Source organism: Mustela nigripes, chromosome 17 (assembly GCF_022355385.1).
Source record: "Mustela nigripes isolate SB6536 chromosome 17, MUSNIG.SB6536, whole genome shotgun sequence".
In the NCBI taxonomy this organism is placed as follows: Eukaryota; Metazoa; Chordata; class Mammalia; order Carnivora; family Mustelidae; genus Mustela; species Mustela nigripes.
The window spans coordinates 252955-271238 of NC_081573.1; the positions used below are offsets into that span (position 1 = coordinate 252955).

Genomic DNA, 18284 nt, shown 5'->3' on the forward strand with positions numbered 1-18284 from the left:
GTGAAGTGTGTAAACCTGGTGATTCACAGACCTGTACCCCTGGGGATAAAAATATATGTTTATAAAAAATAAAAAATTTAATAAAAAAAAATTAAAAAGGAAAACCCATTTATTCCTTGGAGTCAGTGTAGCAGCTCCCACCTGGCTACACCTCAAACACCCCTGAGCTCACTTGAACTGATGGTGGTTCTGGAAGATTCCACCAAGTGTCGCCGCATGAGGACAGAAATGCTCTGTGAATCCAGAGAGGGTTCAGGGAATGATTTGGACTCATCTGTTCCAAAGCGGACCTGATTTTCACCCACTTATTTACTTATGAAAATAGAGTCTGTGTTTTCGGCTGAGTGATGGAGGACAATAGTGGACATCAGGGAAGATGGAAATGGAAAGTGAAGGAAAATGTATCCGACGAAGGTGGACCAGAGCTGCCGCTCTAGGAAGTTATGAACCAGTCCTGCCTTGTGTTATGAACCCTCAACTCACAGGGATGAGGAAGGAGGGGCAAGACCAGGATGTCCAACAATGCAGGAGGGAAAGCACCAGAGGTCACGGGGGACGAGTCGTGGACAGGGAGCAGCCCAGACATGTCATGCACCTGAACCCTTCTTCCCCTCGATGTTGTCAGCAGAGAGATCAGCGATCGTGAGCTGCAGGCTTTCTTCCAGTTCCCTCTGGGCACCTGGGACGCATGCCCACAGCTCTGCCACACGGGAAAGGTGACTTTGTTCCCCCTCGTGTTTAGCTCCTGGCTGCATCTAGGGTCCTCCTCTGGCTGTGCTGAGCCTCTAGCAGCAGAATCCCGAGGACCACCTGGATCAAGACAGGTATGCCCATGTGGGTCAGATTCTCCACTCTTTAATCTCTGGGGTCGGAGGCTAGGAATGAGGACAGAGAGGTTGCAGAGGATCACCCAGGATCCTGTATGTCCACCCAGGGGACCTGCTTCCCCACACAGGACACTCCCTCCATACAAGCCCCATCACTGGGACTTACTCTTACTCAACACTGCTGGAGTCTGATTTGTTTTGGGGTGGGCTCACGGTGCCAGCTGCTTCTGCAGGGAAGATGGAAGCAGATGGAAGGAGCTAGAGACCCCCGTCCAGCCTGTCCTCTGCTCTGTGTCTCTATCCCTCAGCCTGTCACTATGTGGTTTTTGTACAGTTCCTGAACTAGCCCTTCTCTGCACTAGAGGGCTTTCCTCTGCTCTCCTCACTGGATTCCTTCAGCCTCCTTGTTCTCTTTTATTTCAGATCTGCTTCTGAGTCACTTGGGGTTGATTCTGGCTGTGCCCCACCAGCTCAGGGTTGCAGAGAAAAATGGCCTCCCAGCACAGAAATCATCTTGTCCTTGCATGTTCTCTGCTCAGTCTGGGACACAAGGCCTCCTGGGCTCATGTCCCAGCAGATGACAGTTCCTGCTTATTCAGTAGCTGAGGTCCCAGCAGCGTCCATGGTTGAGTGGCTGGAGCCAGGGGCTCCTGACTGTCAGAAGAGAGGGGCCCATGTCTGGGGTCGGGTCCGTGTCCTTCCATGTCAACCAGCTTCCTTCCTTCAGGGTCTGCACTTTATTCTGTACCTACAGTATTTCTCCTTGGTATGTTCACTAATTCATTCTTCATATACTTACAGATACCCACAGTGCCTGACACACACACACACACACAGAGAGAGAGAGAGAGAGAGAGAGAAAGAAAGAGAGAGAGAGAGAGAGAGAGAGATCTGTGTGCACACATCTACAACAGGCATATAAATATGTATCCAGGAAAGGTTTTGGTCAGGCACTGGGTCATAGGAACGGCGTTATTGCCTGGATGCAGTGTGGATGGAGATGGGAAAAAGAGCTACATAAGTAAATAAACCAACCAACCAACCAACCTACCAACCAATAAACAAACAAAAAAGATAAATGAGACTCATTGAAAGCATGCTAAGACCGGGGAGTGCCCAGAGCTTGTGCCCCACAGGGACCCTGTGAATCCATCTAACCCCAATGCACACAGGAGAAGGAGGACAGTTTCTGAGTCTGGCGTCCCTGTCACCTGAGTACCCTTTGTCATCATCTGCATGTGCTTCTCTAGAATGTGTGAGAAGCAGACACAGGGACACTGAACCAGCGACCACACAAAAAGGAGAGAGGATACCAGTGCACATGGACACAGGGTGCAGCCTCCCTGGGGACTCCCGTGATCCGGGATCGACACTCCTGGGTCTCAGGTGTGCACCAAGGGGCATGTAGGCCCCCAGGTGAGCATGCGGGGTCAGCAGAGCAGTGCCCGCAGGTGGGAAGGCTTCTGTCCAGGAGAGTGTCCTGTGCGGCTGACAGTACCATCAGATTCTGCTACGGAGGGACAGGAGGTGAGTGGGATGCGCTGTCCACTCACCATTGTCCTCGCTCACCCCACACACGGCCCCTACTCCTTACTCTGCTGAGACTGCGGGATGGGGGCCCCGGGTGCACACTGTGGATCTTCCCAACCTCTCCAGAGCAGGACCCTCCTCTGTGGAGCCCCCATGACCTCCACATGTGTTACTGTGTCAGGCTTTCCTGAGATGTGTGTCCTGAGTTGACAGAGTTCAGATAGGACAAGGTCAGGGCCCCTTACCTGAAACCAGCAGCTCCAGGGGGTCACTGGGCTGTGACAACTGGTAGGAAGAGGTGCTGGTGGAGCCGTAGCACCTGTAGGACCCCCCATGGGCTGAGGTCACAGGACTCATTGGGAATTCAGCCTGGTACTGCCCAGCTCGGTACTGTGATCTAAGACGCAGCAGGGGATGGGCTGCCCCCTCCTTGGATAGAAGGAAAGTGTCCAAAGAGCTCTGTGACTGACACAGCAGAGTCACATTCTCTGCTGGGGCCACCTTGGGTTGCGGCTGCACCGACAGGGAGGATGTGTAGGGCAGCTGTCCTAGAGAGAGGAAGGGCATGTGAGGGGCTGTCCAGCCCTTGTTCTGAACTGAGTCTGTGTCCTCTGAGTCTGTCCCTTCCTATCCCCCTTCTCTCTCTGTGTCTCTCTCCCTGGGGACTCCACACACCTGGTCCCGGCCACCACCACCTATGGTGCCCCTGGCAGGACTGGTGCAGAATCTGCAGTCCTGACGGATGCCGTGAGCCCTCACCTGTGAGCAGGATGTCCAGGGGTTCACTGGGGGCCGACCACTCGGAGGAGAGTATGTGTCCACCGTAGCACGTGTACCAGCCCATGTGGGAGGGTCTCACAGGGCCCAGAGGGAAGTCTGACCCAGAGAGCCCAGCCTGGGGCTGCCCGCCAAGCTGCTGGGGAGGGTCAGGTGCCCCCTCTTTGGACAGAGTGAATCTGTCGTAGCCAACATCAGAGCGACACTGGAGGGTCAGTCTCTGTCCAGAGGTCACGAGAGAGCCATGCTGGGTCAGGAGGGAGGGCTTCCCCGACACATCTGGGAGAGACCAGCTGTGGATGGCAGGGGTTGCCTCTCCCCAAACTTCCCCTTCTCCTGATTGACCCCTGGGTCTCACTGTCACTCCTGGTGACTCTAACCTGTGAGTCCCCGTGGTCCCTTCACCCAACCTCTCATTGGGGCTCCCCTGGAAGCAGAGTTCCCATTACCTGTCTGGTGCCTCAAAACATGGATGGGGCACCAGTCAAACATTCTCACCTGAGACCAGCAGCTCCAGGGCTCACTGGGGTCCGACCACACCTGGGGGATGTTGCTGTAATAGTCGTAGCATCTGAACGTCCACCTGAGGCTGGGAGTCACGGGGCCCACAGGGAACAGGGCCTGGGTCACCCCACGGGTGGCTGCCTGGGAGTTCAGGGTCCAGGACGGCTGACCTTCTCCATCCTTCATCAGGATGGACCTGTGGAATCCTATCCGTGAGGCACACTGGAGGGTCACGTTCCCTCCTGGGGTCATGACAGGGATGGGCAGGGCTGAGAGGGTGGGTTTGCCCTGGGATCCTAGGAGAGGAGGAGGGCGACATGTGAAATGGGGCTCAGACCCCCCACGTTATCCCCAGGCTGGGCTGTGAGAGGGAGACCCCTGAGAGACCACCCCCTTCCTGAGGGCAGAGTCTGGGGCTGGGACCCTGAGTGGGCTCGCACCTGCCACAACCACCAGCTCAAGGGGGTCACTGGGCTCTGAACAGCCAGTGGGACTGAAATAGTTACAGTGATATCTTCCTGCATGTACATCTGTCATGTGTGTGATGGAGAACTGGGCCTTGTCCCTGGACTCCAGTGGCTTCTGTCTGTCCCAGACCCTTGACTCTCCCTTTTTATGCAGGCGGTACTCCTGGGCCTCCAGCCCCATCCCCGACACCAGATGGTCACAGATGTCCCCCAGGGCATCACAGAGCCTGGCTCAGCCCAGATGGTGGGTTTGGAGAGGGTCCCTGGAAGGAAACAGAGGCTGGGACACAGACCTTCCCCACCCCCAGGTCCCAGTTCAGCTCCAAAGCCCCAGACGTCCCCTTTGGTCAGTCCAGAACTTCTCTTCTCCCTCCCCCATGTCTGGTGGGTGACCCCTGTCCCCAATGAGGAGGTGGGACTAGGACCCCTTGGGACAGACTCACCTGTCTGCGCTCTGGTCCTAGGGCCCACACTCATCCCTGGAAGAGAGTCTCTGTGAGAGGTTTGCCCTGAATCCTTGCCGAACCCCTCCTCCACATGAGCCTCCTGAGCCTGGGGTCTCTGACAGACCAGGCCTGGATGTGGGGCTGGTCTCTCCCAGACTAGAGTGTCCCCTCCCCTCCTCAGATCTCACCAAGACAGAGCAGGGCAGTGAGGGTGGGGGTCATGGCGTCTCCTCTCCCTGGTTCTGGCTGTGCAGACGGAGGCCCCACTGTGACCATGGGACAGACAAAACCACAGGTTGTGGCCACATGGAGGCCTGTCCTGCCTGTCACAGGGTTGTCACGTCAGCAGTCCCAGTCCACGTCAGCAGGAAGGGAAACAACCCATCCCCAGGCCCAGCCTGGCTCTGGTGTCCATGACAGTGCAGCAGGTGGACCCCGTGGCTTCCTGAGGTGCCCCATCCAGGTGAGGAGAACAGGGCCGGCCCTTCCCTCCCAGAGTCTGCCCCATGGGTCGCCTTCTTCCTCAGCACATCCGGGGTCCCCACCATGGCAATGTTCCCCAGACCCCAGGAATGCTGCAAAGGATGTGGGTTCCTGCTGCCCTGTGGAGGTCATGTCAGCACTGACATACCTATGACAAATCTGCTCAGCTCAGGATGAAATCATGGTGGCAATGAGGCCAGAGGAGAAATAGGGGCAAATAGGAAAGGAAACACAGCCCCTCTCCTGGCCCTGGAGCGTGGGCTTTCCATCTGCACAGCCTTGTGGACTTCTCTATTTTCCTCTGAGTCTGTCCACTTCCATTTCCTGGGAGCACACCTCTGAGTCCCCTGCTGGCTCCTCTGTCCCTTGATCCAGGGGCAGAGATGTCCTCCCCACACTGTGGTCCTTTCTGAGAGCTGTAGGGGGCAATTCATGGCTGAGTGCTGTGATTTGGGGAACAAAGCTGATTCTGGTGTGAATACTACTGCCGTGTCCACTGCCCTAGTGACCTTGTGAACCCCACTTGGTGGTTGCAATTAATCATGGGTATTTCTTGACCTGATTAAGAGGGGTGTGGCTGAGACACAAGAGGTCCATGGTTCAGACCCCACAATCAGGGTGGACCAGAGATCCATGTCCCCGAGAGACCCTGTGCATCCCTACAGACGACAAATGCTATTGGTGATGTTTCTGAAATGGTTTACATTACGTTTTGCAGGAAATAAGAAACAAGAGTTTCTGGAATTGAGAGGGACCACAGCAGAACAGTGATGAAAGCTGAGTGATCAGTAGAGGCTGGGGTCCAGCTGAGGGTGGTAAAATATGATTTCTGCCACTGTTTGGCCAAAAGAGTTGCCACATTCTCACAGGCAGGAAGGGTATCGAGTTTCTGGGTGACTGTGGAATCAGCGTGACCCTCCACCATGTGTGGGGTGGGCGCTGGCATGTCTCTGCCCTCTGCCCCAGCCCAGAGGTCAACCCTGAGCCACATCCCCTCTGTGTGTATGTGGAATGGTTCTGTCCCATGGACCTACCCTCCACTGGCATCTGCCCATGGGTTGGTATGCGGTTCCCATGGGAGTCATCCCTGATGGGCACATTCCTGCTCAGATGTTAAGTTCGGAGAGTGGATGCACAGGGAGGGCGACAGAGACCACCCACCCCTTATAGTCCTGAAATCAGGGCAGCTCTGGAAACAATTGTGTCTGGAACTCAGGGGTGTGGGAGGTGAGTGTCCAACAGGAATGGACATCAGAGAGTGACCCCGATATGTAAGGAGTGCTATGGAAGACTGTGTGCAGAGTGGTCCGTCATCGTCCAGGTCGTGGAACAGCAGGAATATGGGAAACACATTTTGCACTAAGAATATGAAATATTGAAGGGAAGAGACAAGATGGTGGGAGAGTGGGGGGCCCCGTCTCATCCAGTCCCTTGAATTTAGCTACGTAACTATCAAGCCATTCTACACACCTTGAATTCAACCTGAGATGTAAGAAAAAAACATACCTGGAACTCTACAAGTGGAGAAGTGAGCGCTTTTTTCAAGGTGGGATGTCCAGAGACGTGAATCTGAGGGAGATAACAAAGACAAATGGAGGGGGGAGGGAGCCTCCATGTGTCCTTCACCAAGGAGTGTTATAGCCCCGAGGGCAAAATATGAACCCTTAGAAATCTCCTCCAGTGAGAGATATGGCTGCCTGAAAGGGGCTTTTGGTATGAAACAGGCAGACTTCTAGGTGGGTCGTGTGGTCCCTGGATCCCAGGACCCTCAAAATAACATAGTGCCTGAGACGGTAGAGATCCCAAGCAGCAGAGCTGGGAAACTGGTTGTGGTCAGTGAGCCCGGGGGGAACTCTCAGCTTGATTCACCACAAACCCCGAGCTGTGCCAACTGGGGGACTGCTGTCAGCCTGGGCACCCTGCAGAGGACTGGAACATGGGGACCTTCCACCATCCTCCAGATGGGCAAAATGGGTCCTCTCCCGACTGGGCAACAGGTCTCAGGGTGACAGCACAGTAAAGGACAGTACAGGGCCACCCTCTGTCTTCCTCCAGGAGAAGCCCTTCTTTTCACTACATCTGTATCTTTCTCTTTTTTCTTGTTTCTCTTTTTAATTATTTTCCTATTTTATCAACATGTATTTGTTTTGAAATTTTTTAAATTTATTTTTTATTTCTTTTCAGCATAACAGTATTCATTATTTTTGCACCACACCCAGTGCTCCATGCAATCCGTGCCCTCTCTAATACCCACCACCTGGTTCCCCCAACCTCTTACCCCCCAACACTTAAAACCCCTCAGATTGTTTTTCAGAGTCCTAGTCTCTCATGGTTCACCTCCCCTTCCAATTTCCCCCAACATGTATTTTTTTTTAATTTTTATTTTCAGCATAACAGTATTCATGTATTTTTTTAAGTTTTTATTTCTTTTCAGCATAACAGTATTCATTGTTTTTGCACCACACACAGTGCTCCATGCAATCCGTGCCCTCTCCAATACCCACCATCTGGTTCCCTCAACCTCCCACCCCCCGCCCCTTCAAAACCCTCAGATTGTTTTTCAGAGTCCATAGTCTCTCATGGTTCATCTCCCCTTCCAATTTCCCTCAACTCCCTTCTCCTCTCCATCTCCCCTTGTCCTCCATGCTATTTGTTATGCTCCACAAATAAGTGAAACCATATGATAATTGACTCTGTATTTAAGTCATGCTTAAACTTTCATTCCTTACATCTACATTTTATACATATATTGGTCATTTCTGGCCTCCTTTCACTCTTCAATTTTATTTGTGTATATATGTAAATTTTGCTTTCTTTGCAATTTTGAGATCAAGTGTCTTAATCTCAAATTAGTATCAAATCTCAAACACAAAGCAAAATTCACTCAGGAACAAGCAGATCACCCCCACCCCTTTTATTTCCTTTTCTGTTTTCATTTCTGACCTCTTCGGATTTGTATAGTCTGTATTCAGCTTCGGTCATATTTGATATTTTTTAGAGATTTTTCTGTGACAGAGAGAGATCACAAGCAGGCAGAGAGGCAGGCAGAGAGAGAGGGGGAAGCAGGTTCCCCAGTGAGCAGAGAGCTCAATCCCAGAACCCTGAGATCATGACCTGAGCTGAAGGCAGAGGCTTAACCCACTGAGCCACGCAGGCACCCCATATATTGGGTATTTTTGATTCTGCTCACTCACTCATCCATTCTTGTCTGGGCAAAATGACTCAAAGTGAGAATTCACAACAAAACAAAAAACCAGAGGTAATGTTCTCCGCCACAGATGTAATCCATATGGATACCAGTAAGATGTCAGAGATGGAGCTCTGGATAACGGTGATCAAGTTAATATCTGGGCTTGAAAAAAGACTAGAGAATGCCTTAGTGCAGAAATGAGATATAATCAGGCCAAATTAAAAATGCTCTAGCAGATGCTGTCTAAATTGGATGCTCTAACAGTGAGGGTAAAGGAGGCAGAAGAAAGAGTGAGTGATGTCGAAGACAGGGTGGTGCGAAGGAAGGAAGCTGAGGGAAAGAGAGGCAAACAATTAACAGCTCGTGAGGAGAGGCCTTGAGAAATCAGGGATGTTATGAAATACACCGACATCAGAATTATTGGGAAACTGGGGGTGGGGGCAGAAGGTGTATTTGAGCAACCAGAGCTGAGAACTTTCCTAACCTGGGAAAGGAAACAAGCATTCATGTCCCAGAGGTAGAGATGACCCCTCCCCAAATCAATATAAAAATAGATCAACACCCCAACATGTAATACTGAAGCTTGCAAATTTCAGAGATAAAGAGAAAATCCTGAAAGCAGGTTGGGACAAGAAGCTCCTAACCTGTGGATGTAGAAGCATCACCCCAACATCAGACCTGTCCACAGAGACCTGACAATCCAGAAAGGGCAGCCGGGACACATTCAATTACTAAATGAGAGGAACATGCGGCCAAGAATCCTTCACCCAGCAAGGCTGTTGTGCAGAACTGATGGAGAGGTGAAGAGCTTTCAGGACAGATAGAAACTGAGAGGACATGTGACCACCAAGCCAGCCCTGCAGGAAATATTAAGGGGGATTTTGTGAAGCAAAGAGAGAGCCCAAACGTAACACGGACCACTAAGAAACAATCTACAGAAACAGGACATTACAGGTGATACAGGCTGAGTGATATTCCATGGTATATATGGACCACATCTTCTTTAATAGTGACTCTGAATTAAATGGGCTTAATGCTTCAATCAAAGGACACAGGGTATCAGATCGAATAAAAAAGTAAGAGCCATATGATAATTGACTCTCTCTGCTTGACTTATTTCACTCAGTATAATCTCTTCCAGTCCCGTCCATGTTGCTACAATAACAAAAAGCATGGAGGACATGGGGAGTTAGACAGAAGGGGGTTGGGGTAAATTGTAAGGGGAGGTGAATCATGAGAGACTATGGACTCTGAAAAACAATCTGAGGGGTTTAAAGTGGCAGGGGGTGGGGTGGGAGGTCGGGGTACCAGGTGGTGGGTATTATAGAGGGCACGGATTGCATGGAGCACTGGGTGTGGTGAAAAAATAATGATACTGTTGTGCTGAAAATAAATAAATGAAAAAAAAAAAGTAAAAGCCATCCACATGTCTAGAAGAGACCAGGTTTGTTTTTTAAATTTAAATTCAATTAAGCAGCATAAATACATCATTGGTTTTTTTTTTAGATGAGGAAAAGTGGTTTTATTACATTTCATGTATTCTCAGCATCTACCATTCAACAGAAGTGCCCAAATACTGTTGTTGTTGAATTTAGAAAGCTAATCAATGTAAATCATTAAAGGCATATGTTCTCATTTGTCTCAGTCAGTATAGATCCTATGTCTGAATTTTGCTTTTAATGTCTGTATTCTTTTCAGTGTTCCAAGATTCATTGTTTATGCACCACACCCAGTGCTCCATGGGATCGCTGCCCTCTGAACACCCACCACCAGGCTCAACCATCCATCCCAACCCCCTCCCCTCCAAAACCCTATTTGTTTCTCAGAGTCCACAGTCTCTCATGGTTCATCTCCCCCTCCAATTTCCCCCAACACTCTTCTCCTCTCCATCTCCCCATGTCCTCCATGTCATTCCTTTTGCTCCACAAGTAAGCAAAGCCATATGATAATTGACTCACTCTGCTAGACTTATTTCACTCAGCATAATCTCCTTGAGTCATCATTAGTTTTTTTCCCAAGATTTTATTAATTCAAATCAAAACCACATTGAGATACCACCTTACACCAATTAAAAAGGCAAGAATTCATCTATTGAAGGTCATCTTGGCTCTTTCCACAGTTTAGCGGCGTGGCCATTGCTGCTATTGTTAGGGTCCGTTACCAAAGGAACAAAACTGAGACAAAGTAAAAATTATGCAAAGCTCTATTTTATGCCAGCATTAGAAGTCAGACTGACCGAGGAGGGCCATCTTGAAGAGAGCGACCACCCCCAGTCTACAGGCTCAAGAATCGACTGGTCAGGGCCACCTCTAAAGAGAGCAACCCCTCCCAATCTTACAGTCTACCTTTTATTGGGTGAAACTGCAACCCATATCTTGGTATCTCAACCCACCGGATTTGTGTGTCTCTTGCTGATTGGCCAGTTCCATCTGGTCTAGTGACGTGTTATTTAAGATTACCCCATACCAGGAACTGTTACAAAGAGTACTTTGGGGGAAGGCTTAGTCAGTTAACATATTCAGTGTGAATAATAAGATGGTCATCCTTCCCAAGATGGAGTCATTTTGGTTTGGACAAGACCTTCTCAGTGTTACAAACAGTACTTCCTACTGATTAGATTTCTCCATCTGGCCTGACTCGTCCTTGTATTCTGGGCTGTGTTATCAGGAACTAGATGACTACATTTTATTGGTTTCCTGGACTTGCTCTTAAGTAAGTTTCTCTGGGGGAGGATCAATTTAAGTTTACTGCACAAACAACAAAATGGCCATTTAACCGAGATGGAGTCGCTCTGGCTAAATAGGTCCTTACAGCAATGAACATTGGAGTACAGGTGGCCCTTCTTTTCACTACATCTGTAACTTTGGGGTAAATACCCAGTAGTGCAATTTCTGGGTCATAGGGTAGCTCTATTTTTAATTTTTTGAGGAACCTCCACACTGTTTCCTAAACTGGCTGTACCAATTTGCCTTCCCACCAACAGTGTAGGAGGGTTCCCCTTTCTCTACATCTTCGCCAACATTTGTTGTTCCCTGTCTTGTTAATTTTTGCCATGCTAACTGGTTTAAGGATTGGTTGGTACCTCCAATTATATGAACTGAATGCTGTGCTGAATACAAATGGTCTTAAGAAACATACTTGGATCATCCCCATCACAGAGAGAAGGACTTCAAGTTCTCACCTTTGAAGATGAAGGCCAGGTGCTGATTGCTAACCATGGCTTCATGAATTGTTGGAAACTCCATTTTATTTCTGATGAGCTTTTGTATGCATTATGAATTGTTGGTGTGTTTTATCAAAAGCTTTGTCTGCAACTGTTGAGATTATTTATTAATTTTAAATTTTTATTATTATGTTCAATTAGCCAGCTTATAATACATCATTTTTGAATTTTGATTTATAGTTAACATGTGATATTAGTTTCAAGGGTCCATCATAGTGAATTAGCATTTATATACATTAGGCAGTGCTCACTCTAAGAAATCCAATTACCATGTGTCACACAAAAAATGATTACAATGTTACTGATTATATTCCCTAAAGTGTAATTTTCACCCCTGGCGCTCATTTATTATGTAACTGGAAGTTGGTACGACTTAATCTCCTTCACCTTTTCAACCATCTCCCCATACCCCTCCCTCTGGTTTGTGAGATGGTCATTTTTACATATTCTGTTAATGTATCAGATTATATTGATTGAGTTAAACTACTCTGTTCCTTCCCTCCCCCCAAAATCCAGTGTGGTCATGATGTAGAGTCCTATTGCTGGATCTTATTTGTGAACGTTTTGTTTAGACATGGACATCTAGGTTTACGTGAGAGAAATTTCGGCCCCTTTTTCATTCTGTAATTACCTTGCCAGTTTTTTTGGTGTTCACGGTTCCCTGGCCTGATCCAATATTGCTTCCTCCCTTTTTATTCTCAGGAAAGGTTTGTGTAATTTTGGTGTGTGTATATGCATGTGTGTAACCATGTGTGTGTTTCCTCAAGGGGTAAGTGTTTGGAGCAATTGCCAATGAAGCTTACTCAACAGACACAAATATAACAAAATGATTCTCCCCATGCAGTTAGCTCACACTTCCATGCCATACCACAGATGCCTTTCTTGTATGTGACGAGAACATTTAGATCTACTCTCTTTGCAACATTCAAGAATAGGATACAGTGTTATGAGCTGCGGTCATCATGCTGTATATGAGATCCCCAGATCTTGTGGTCTTACAACTGTAGAGACCTTGTTCTTCTTCTGTCTATAATCCTGACCAACACCTCCCCATCTCCACAGTCCAGCCCCGCCAGCCACCACTCTGACTCCAATTCTCTCAGTCTCCACACACTTCAGATGGGGGACAGTTTAATCACAGTCAATGCATTCAATGTATTCATAAGGTGATACATAATTTCTACTTCTCCATCAATTTAGTAGCTTCTATTTTGAGAATTTTACCCATTTCATTTACATGTCTCAAATATCAGCATAAAGGAGTTAATAATGTTGCATTCTAAATTTAAAGTCTGTAGGATGGGATGCCATCCTAATAATGATGTGTACCTCCTCCCTCTCTCTCTCTTTCCTTGGTTTTGTGGCTAAGATTTATAAATGTGACCATTGCTTACAAAAAGGAACACTTTCAGCTTCATTGATTTTTCTCTATTTTTAAATTTGTCCTCATTACTAGCTATGTCTTGTCTTTATTATTTTCTGCCTTCTACCTTTGTTTGGAATAACTTGCTATTCTTTTCCCAAATTCTCAATAGAATAGGTTCTGTCATTAATTATTTGAGTCTTTTTCTGTTCTAATAGATTAGTTCTTGGTTCTTATTTTCCCATTTCATAGATTTGATGTGTAACATTTACACTGTCCTTCAGTGTAAACTTTCTCTCATTTCCATTTGGATTTTCTCATTTCATTCATGGGTAATTGGGAAGTCTGTTGCTTTGATTTCCAAAGTTTAGGGGTATTACTATCTTTGATGGCAGAATCAGTGACTCCCAGAGGGTCCCAGGAGTTCTTGCTGGTCCAAGTGAAGAGTCCAGGCTGGCTGGGGTCATCATTAGGTGACACTCACTGTGGGCAACTCCTGTGCCTTTCAGGGTCCCTGTGGTCGCCCTCCATGGAGTGTGGTGTCAGGACCCCTCCTGGGCTAGTGCATGGCCAGAGCAGCATATACACTGGGCTCTGCTGGGGGCTCCCCTAATTGGGATGGAGGGGATGCCCTTGTCTCCTGTCTGAGAGTCAAGGGATGAAGCTGGGTGTAGGTTACATCCTGGGGGGTGTCATATGCAGCAACCTGCAGTGGGGAAGAGAGGGGAGGTTTGTGATTGAGGAGGGGGACCCTGAATGCTTGAAGAAGAAGGGACCCACCTGACAGTCCGTCTGCCTGTTTTCCTCTGCTTGTCTGTCCTCCGAGTCCAGTAATCCCTCTGACACAGGGAAAGGAGAAGTGGCCAGTCCCCACCTGAATCTTGATCTTGACAGGCTCACCTGGATGTACGTCGGTCCTTGGGGGTCTTCATTTTGTGTGTTCTGCTGTGGACAGACAGTGAGGGGGAGGGTTGTCTCCTTGATTCCCCTCGACAACCTCAGACAATTTTCCCCATGGTTGCCAGAGCGATGCTTCAAACTTTGCTGCCCATTAGGTCACGTTCCTGGTGAACTCTCCAGGGGCTTCCTGAGCCTTGGGGCGTGTGATTCAACTCTGGCTCTGATTCTATTCCGGACAGAGTTTCTTGCTCATTTGGTTGCAGCTGCATGGGCCATGCTCCTGATAAAGCATGCTTCTGCCTCAGGACCTTTGTACCTGCTACTCTGTACCCTGCTTTATTTTCCTTGGCCACACGTTGCTCTCGAGGATGCTGCCCATTTCCGTGCATATTGTCCACCACCTACAAACTCATGGAAGGTGGTCAGATAGGTCACAGCTATGCCAGCAGCACTAGGTGGGGCCTGGCAAATGCTGGACTCCCTGTGTCTTTTGCTGGCTGAATGAATGAAGGGGCTTAGTGACCAGTGGAAGAATTTCTTCATGCACCCTCTTGAGACGTGGGCATGCACCCCAACAACCAGAAGTCAGGCAGTGGTTGGGGAGCCAGATAAGAGGAGCACAGAGGAGGACCCACGAGATCACAGTGGGCTGATCCTGGGTGCCCAAGGAGTGTGAGGGCCTCTGAAGGACACTACTGAGATTGGGTGGTGTGAGGACACAGAAGCGTCCACTGGATTCTGTTTGGTACCACAAGGGCCCTGGGGTCTGCACGGGGGTTGGGAGTCTCACCTGATGGTTCAGCTCCACCCCCTCCTCAGGCTGAGTGTCTTGCATGGCAGCATCTGCTGGGACAGAACGGGGTGTGTCCCTTGGCAAGTTCCCTGAGCCCTCCTCTCAGGGCTACAGACTCTGCCCTCCTCCTAGTTAGGACATCTGCCATCCCGGGGCTTCAGCAGTGGGCTGAGGGGTATGTGGGAATTCAGTCCTCAACCCCTCCCCAAGACCCTCCCAGCCCACCCCCAGGGCATTCCCCCTTCATCTCACAGAAGCTCTCCTCCTGGGTGGCAGCAGCTGGGCTGGAGCTGGGGAGGAGACAGTGTGTTAGGGGGCATAGCAGGGGCAGGTGGGTGGAAGTCTGGGGGACTGCGGGCAGGAGTTACCTGTCATGCAGGCCTCTGTCCTTGGGCTCTGGGTCTGCAGCCCCTGCAGGACATTGAGAATCAGTGTCCCTCTAGGCTGGGAGGGCATGACCCCCCCCCTTTTGATTCCAGGGAAAGGCGCCCTTCACACATACTGTCTGGGTGGTTCTCCATATCTCCAGAACAAAAGAGGGGAAAACTTTCAATTGGCACGTGGGGGCCAACCTCAGGGTTTCTTTTTAGGTTCTCTGGGTTGAGATTCTGCACAAGTGTCCTCCCACGCTGGCCTTTCCCACCACTCTGGTTTCCCTCTGGCCGCTGCCCTGAGCCCATCTTTGTTCGGCCCATGGAGCCGCCACCACTCCTGCAGCCCATCATGCCCTTCCCTTCTCACCCAACTTCCTGCCTTTGCTCTGATGCCTGTGTCGAACCTGGAGGCAGACGAGGAGGCTGAGCAGCAGGATGAAGGCCACCACGGCCACGATGAGGATGTACAGGTACCAGTGGGGACCTTGGGCAGGAGCTACACCATGAATGAGCCAGTGATGCCATTTAACTGAGCGCCTGCTGTGTGCCAGGAACCTGCTGGGCTCTGTGCACTCAGCTCTGTATCCATCAACGATCACCCAGCAGACAATTGCTGCCCCTCCACCCACCCCACAGACAGAAAACTGAGACAAAGAGAAGAGGTCATTCATGTGTCTCAGGTCGCCCAGCATGGAGGCGGCAGGGCTGGGACTAAAACCCAACCATGGGTTTCCTGTGTTCTCCTCATGCTGTCTCCTGTGCAGACACCAGCTCGGAGTTCTGGCCCCCATCTGGGGCACAGCCTGTCTCTGCATCTTCTTCCGGAGCTGATGGTCCTTCCAGATTGCCCGTATTACCTGAATGCCCCCAGCCATTGTCATCCCTCCCCTCCCCCTACAATGTCACTGTCATTGTTGCGAAAGGACCCATAGATCACTACCCGGGGGTCTTCACCGTGAGCCCTCCTCTCCCAGGATCAGAGTCATGGTCTGATGGGAAATCTACTCTGTCCACGACTCTCTCCTTTACACTTGGGGAAACTGAGGTCCACACAGGGGAGGGGCATGTGCCAGCCAGCACCTCCGGAGGCCCTTGACCTGAAGGGGCAGCTCAGCCTCCGCTCCCCATGGACCCACCCACTAAGGCTGACAGAGACCATCATTCACCCTCAGAGCCTCCTAGGGTCAGCAAGGGTGAAATGAAAGGCCTGTAGGACTCCCCACTGCACTTGCCTTCTCCTCCCCTACTGGGCCCCTCCACCTCCCTCTGCCATGACCACCCCGGCCCCCTCCACCAGCCTAAAAGCCCCTGGAGTCCCAAGGTCTCCCTGGCATCTCTGAAAGCATAGAAGAAAAGCCACTGGACAGCAGCCCCTGTGACTCACAGTCAGCTGAGCCTGGCTCTGTGGTTGTGGGACTGGGACCCATAGAGGGTCCTGGGGAAAAAACAGAAGTGTGGGGCGGGGAGGGAGGCTGGAGCTTCCCCTGACTCCTTATCGCTGCACACACTCTTCCTCCTCATGTGCCCTGTGGCCCCAAAGGCCCTCCTCCACCAGGACAATTCTGGTGCTGTGGGCGAGGGTTGGGCAAGGGTGGGAAGACCCTGTTTCCCTCCTGCACTGTGAGGAGTAGACCCCTCTGCTGACATTCCCTTGGAGCCCCTCACTTCCATCCTAGACCAGAGCCCTCATGGACACAGGGCCCTGAAGACAATGTTGGGACACAGAGGGGACAGAGTCAGCAACTCTCACCTGAGACCAGGAGCTCCAGGGGGTCACTGGGCTGTGACAACAGATAGGGGGAGGTGCTGGCAGAGCCGTAGCACCTGTAGGACCCCCCGTGGTCTGAGGTCACAGGCATCAGGGGGAATTCAGCCCGGTGCTGCCCAGCTCGGTACTGTGATCTAAGACGCAGCAGGGGATCAGCTACTCCCTCCTTGGTCAGAAGGAAAGTGTCAACAGAGCTCTGTGACTGACACAGCAGAGTCACATTCTCTCCTGGGGCCACCATGCGTCGTGGCTGCACCGAGAGGGAGGGTGTGTAGGGCAGCTGTCCTAGGAAGAGGAAGGGGGGGTGAGGGGCTGTCCAGCCCTTGTTCTGAACTGAGTGTCTGTGTCCTCCGAGTCTGTCTCTTCCCATCCCCTGTCCCTCTCTGTCTCTCCCTCCCCCCGGGCCCCCTCACCCCAATCCCAGCCACCACCACCCGGGCTCCCCTGGCAGGACCTGTGCAGCGTCTGGATCCTGACCAATGCCGTGAGCCCTCACCTGTGAGCAGGATGTCCAGAGGGTCACTGGGGGCCGACCACTCGGAGGAGAGGGTGTGTCCACCGTAGCACGTGTACCGGCCCCCATGGGAGGGTTTCACAGGGCCCAGGGGGAAGTCTGCCCCAGACAACCCAGCCTGGGGCTGCTTGCCAAGCTGCCGGGGAGGGTCAGGTGCCCCCTCTTTGGACAGAGCGAATCTGTCATAGCCAACATCAGAGCGACACTGGAGGGTCACGCTCTGTCCAGGCATCATTAGAGAGCCAGGCTGGGTCAGCAGGGTGGGCTTCCCTGACACACCTAGGAGAGACCAGCAGTGGATGGCAGGAGCTGTTTTTCCCCACACTTCCCTTCTCCCGTCCTGACACCCGGGTCTCACTGTCCATACCCTCCGTGACACTGACCTGTGAGTCCCCGTGGTCCCCTCTCCCACCCTGTCTTTGGGGCATGGGTCCTTTTGCAAAATGACAGTGACATTGTAGGGGGAGGGGAGGGAGGACAATGGCCGGAGGAATTCAGGTAATAAGAGCAATCGGGAAGGACCATCAGCTCTGGAAGAAGATGCAGAGACAGGCTGTGCCCCAGATGGGGGCTCTGGGCCCTGGGAGCAGAGTCCCTGTTAACTGTCAGGTACTTCAAAACACAGATGGGGCAACAGTCAGACTTTCTCACCTAAGACCAGCAGCTCCAGGGGGTCGCTGGGGTCCGACCACACCTGGGGGGTGTTGCTGTAATAGCCATAGCATCTGACCATCCACCTGAGGCTAGGGGTCACAGATCCAACAGGGAACAGGGCCTGGGTACCCCCACGGGGGGCTGGCTGGGAGTTCAGGGCCCAGGAGGGCTGGCGCTCTCCTTCCTTCATCAGGACAAATGTGTGGAATCCCATCCGTGAGGCACACTGGAAGGTCACGTTCCCTCCTGAGGTCACAACAGGGCTGGGCAGGGCTGAGAGGCTGGGTTGGCCATGGGATCCTAGGAGAGGAGGATGGGGTGGTGTTCAATCAGGCTCAGACCCCCAAGGTATCCCCAGGCTGGTCTGTAAGAGGGAGACACCTGAGAGCCCACCCCCTTCCTGAGGGCAGAGTCTGGGGCTGGAACCCTGAGTGGGCTCACACCTGTCACCACCAGCTCCAGGGGGTCACT

The 18284-nt window shown here is 51.1% G+C and overlaps 2 protein-coding genes across 2 annotated transcripts in view; both read right to left on the minus strand.

Annotated features, from left to right (window-relative positions):
• The window catches only part of LOC132005805 (leukocyte immunoglobulin-like receptor subfamily A member 6), a 28434-nt gene extending 23661 nt beyond the window's left edge, over window positions 1-4773 (minus strand). Inside the window, 10 exon segments of the mRNA XM_059383332.1 lie at window positions 697-762; window positions 765-918; window positions 1005-1054; window positions 2603-2905; window positions 3117-3427; window positions 3640-3934; window positions 4079-4283; window positions 4286-4368; window positions 4549-4584; window positions 4740-4773. Of these exon segments, the coding sequence (XP_059239315.1) occupies window positions 697-762; window positions 765-918; window positions 1005-1054; window positions 2603-2905; window positions 3117-3427; window positions 3640-3934; window positions 4079-4283; window positions 4286-4368; window positions 4549-4584; window positions 4740-4773 (1537 nt within the window).
• Window positions 4774-13272: 8499 nt separating this feature from the next.
• LOC132005806 (leukocyte immunoglobulin-like receptor subfamily B member 3) overlaps window positions 13273-18284 on the minus strand; it is a 17808-nt gene continuing 12796 nt past the window's right edge. Inside the window, exons 6-12 of the mRNA XM_059383333.1 lie at window positions 17811-18113; window positions 17142-17438; window positions 16622-16930; window positions 15245-15361; window positions 14501-14553; window positions 13591-13755; window positions 13273-13516 (exon numbers count right to left, since the gene is read on the minus strand). Coding sequence (XP_059239316.1) covers window positions 13370-13516; window positions 13591-13755; window positions 14501-14553; window positions 15245-15361; window positions 16622-16930; window positions 17142-17438; window positions 17811-18113 — 1391 coding nt within the window. The 3' untranslated portion in view covers window positions 13273-13369. The remainder of the gene's footprint in view (window positions 13517-13590; window positions 13756-14500; window positions 14554-15244; window positions 15362-16621; window positions 16931-17141; window positions 17439-17810; window positions 18114-18284) is intronic.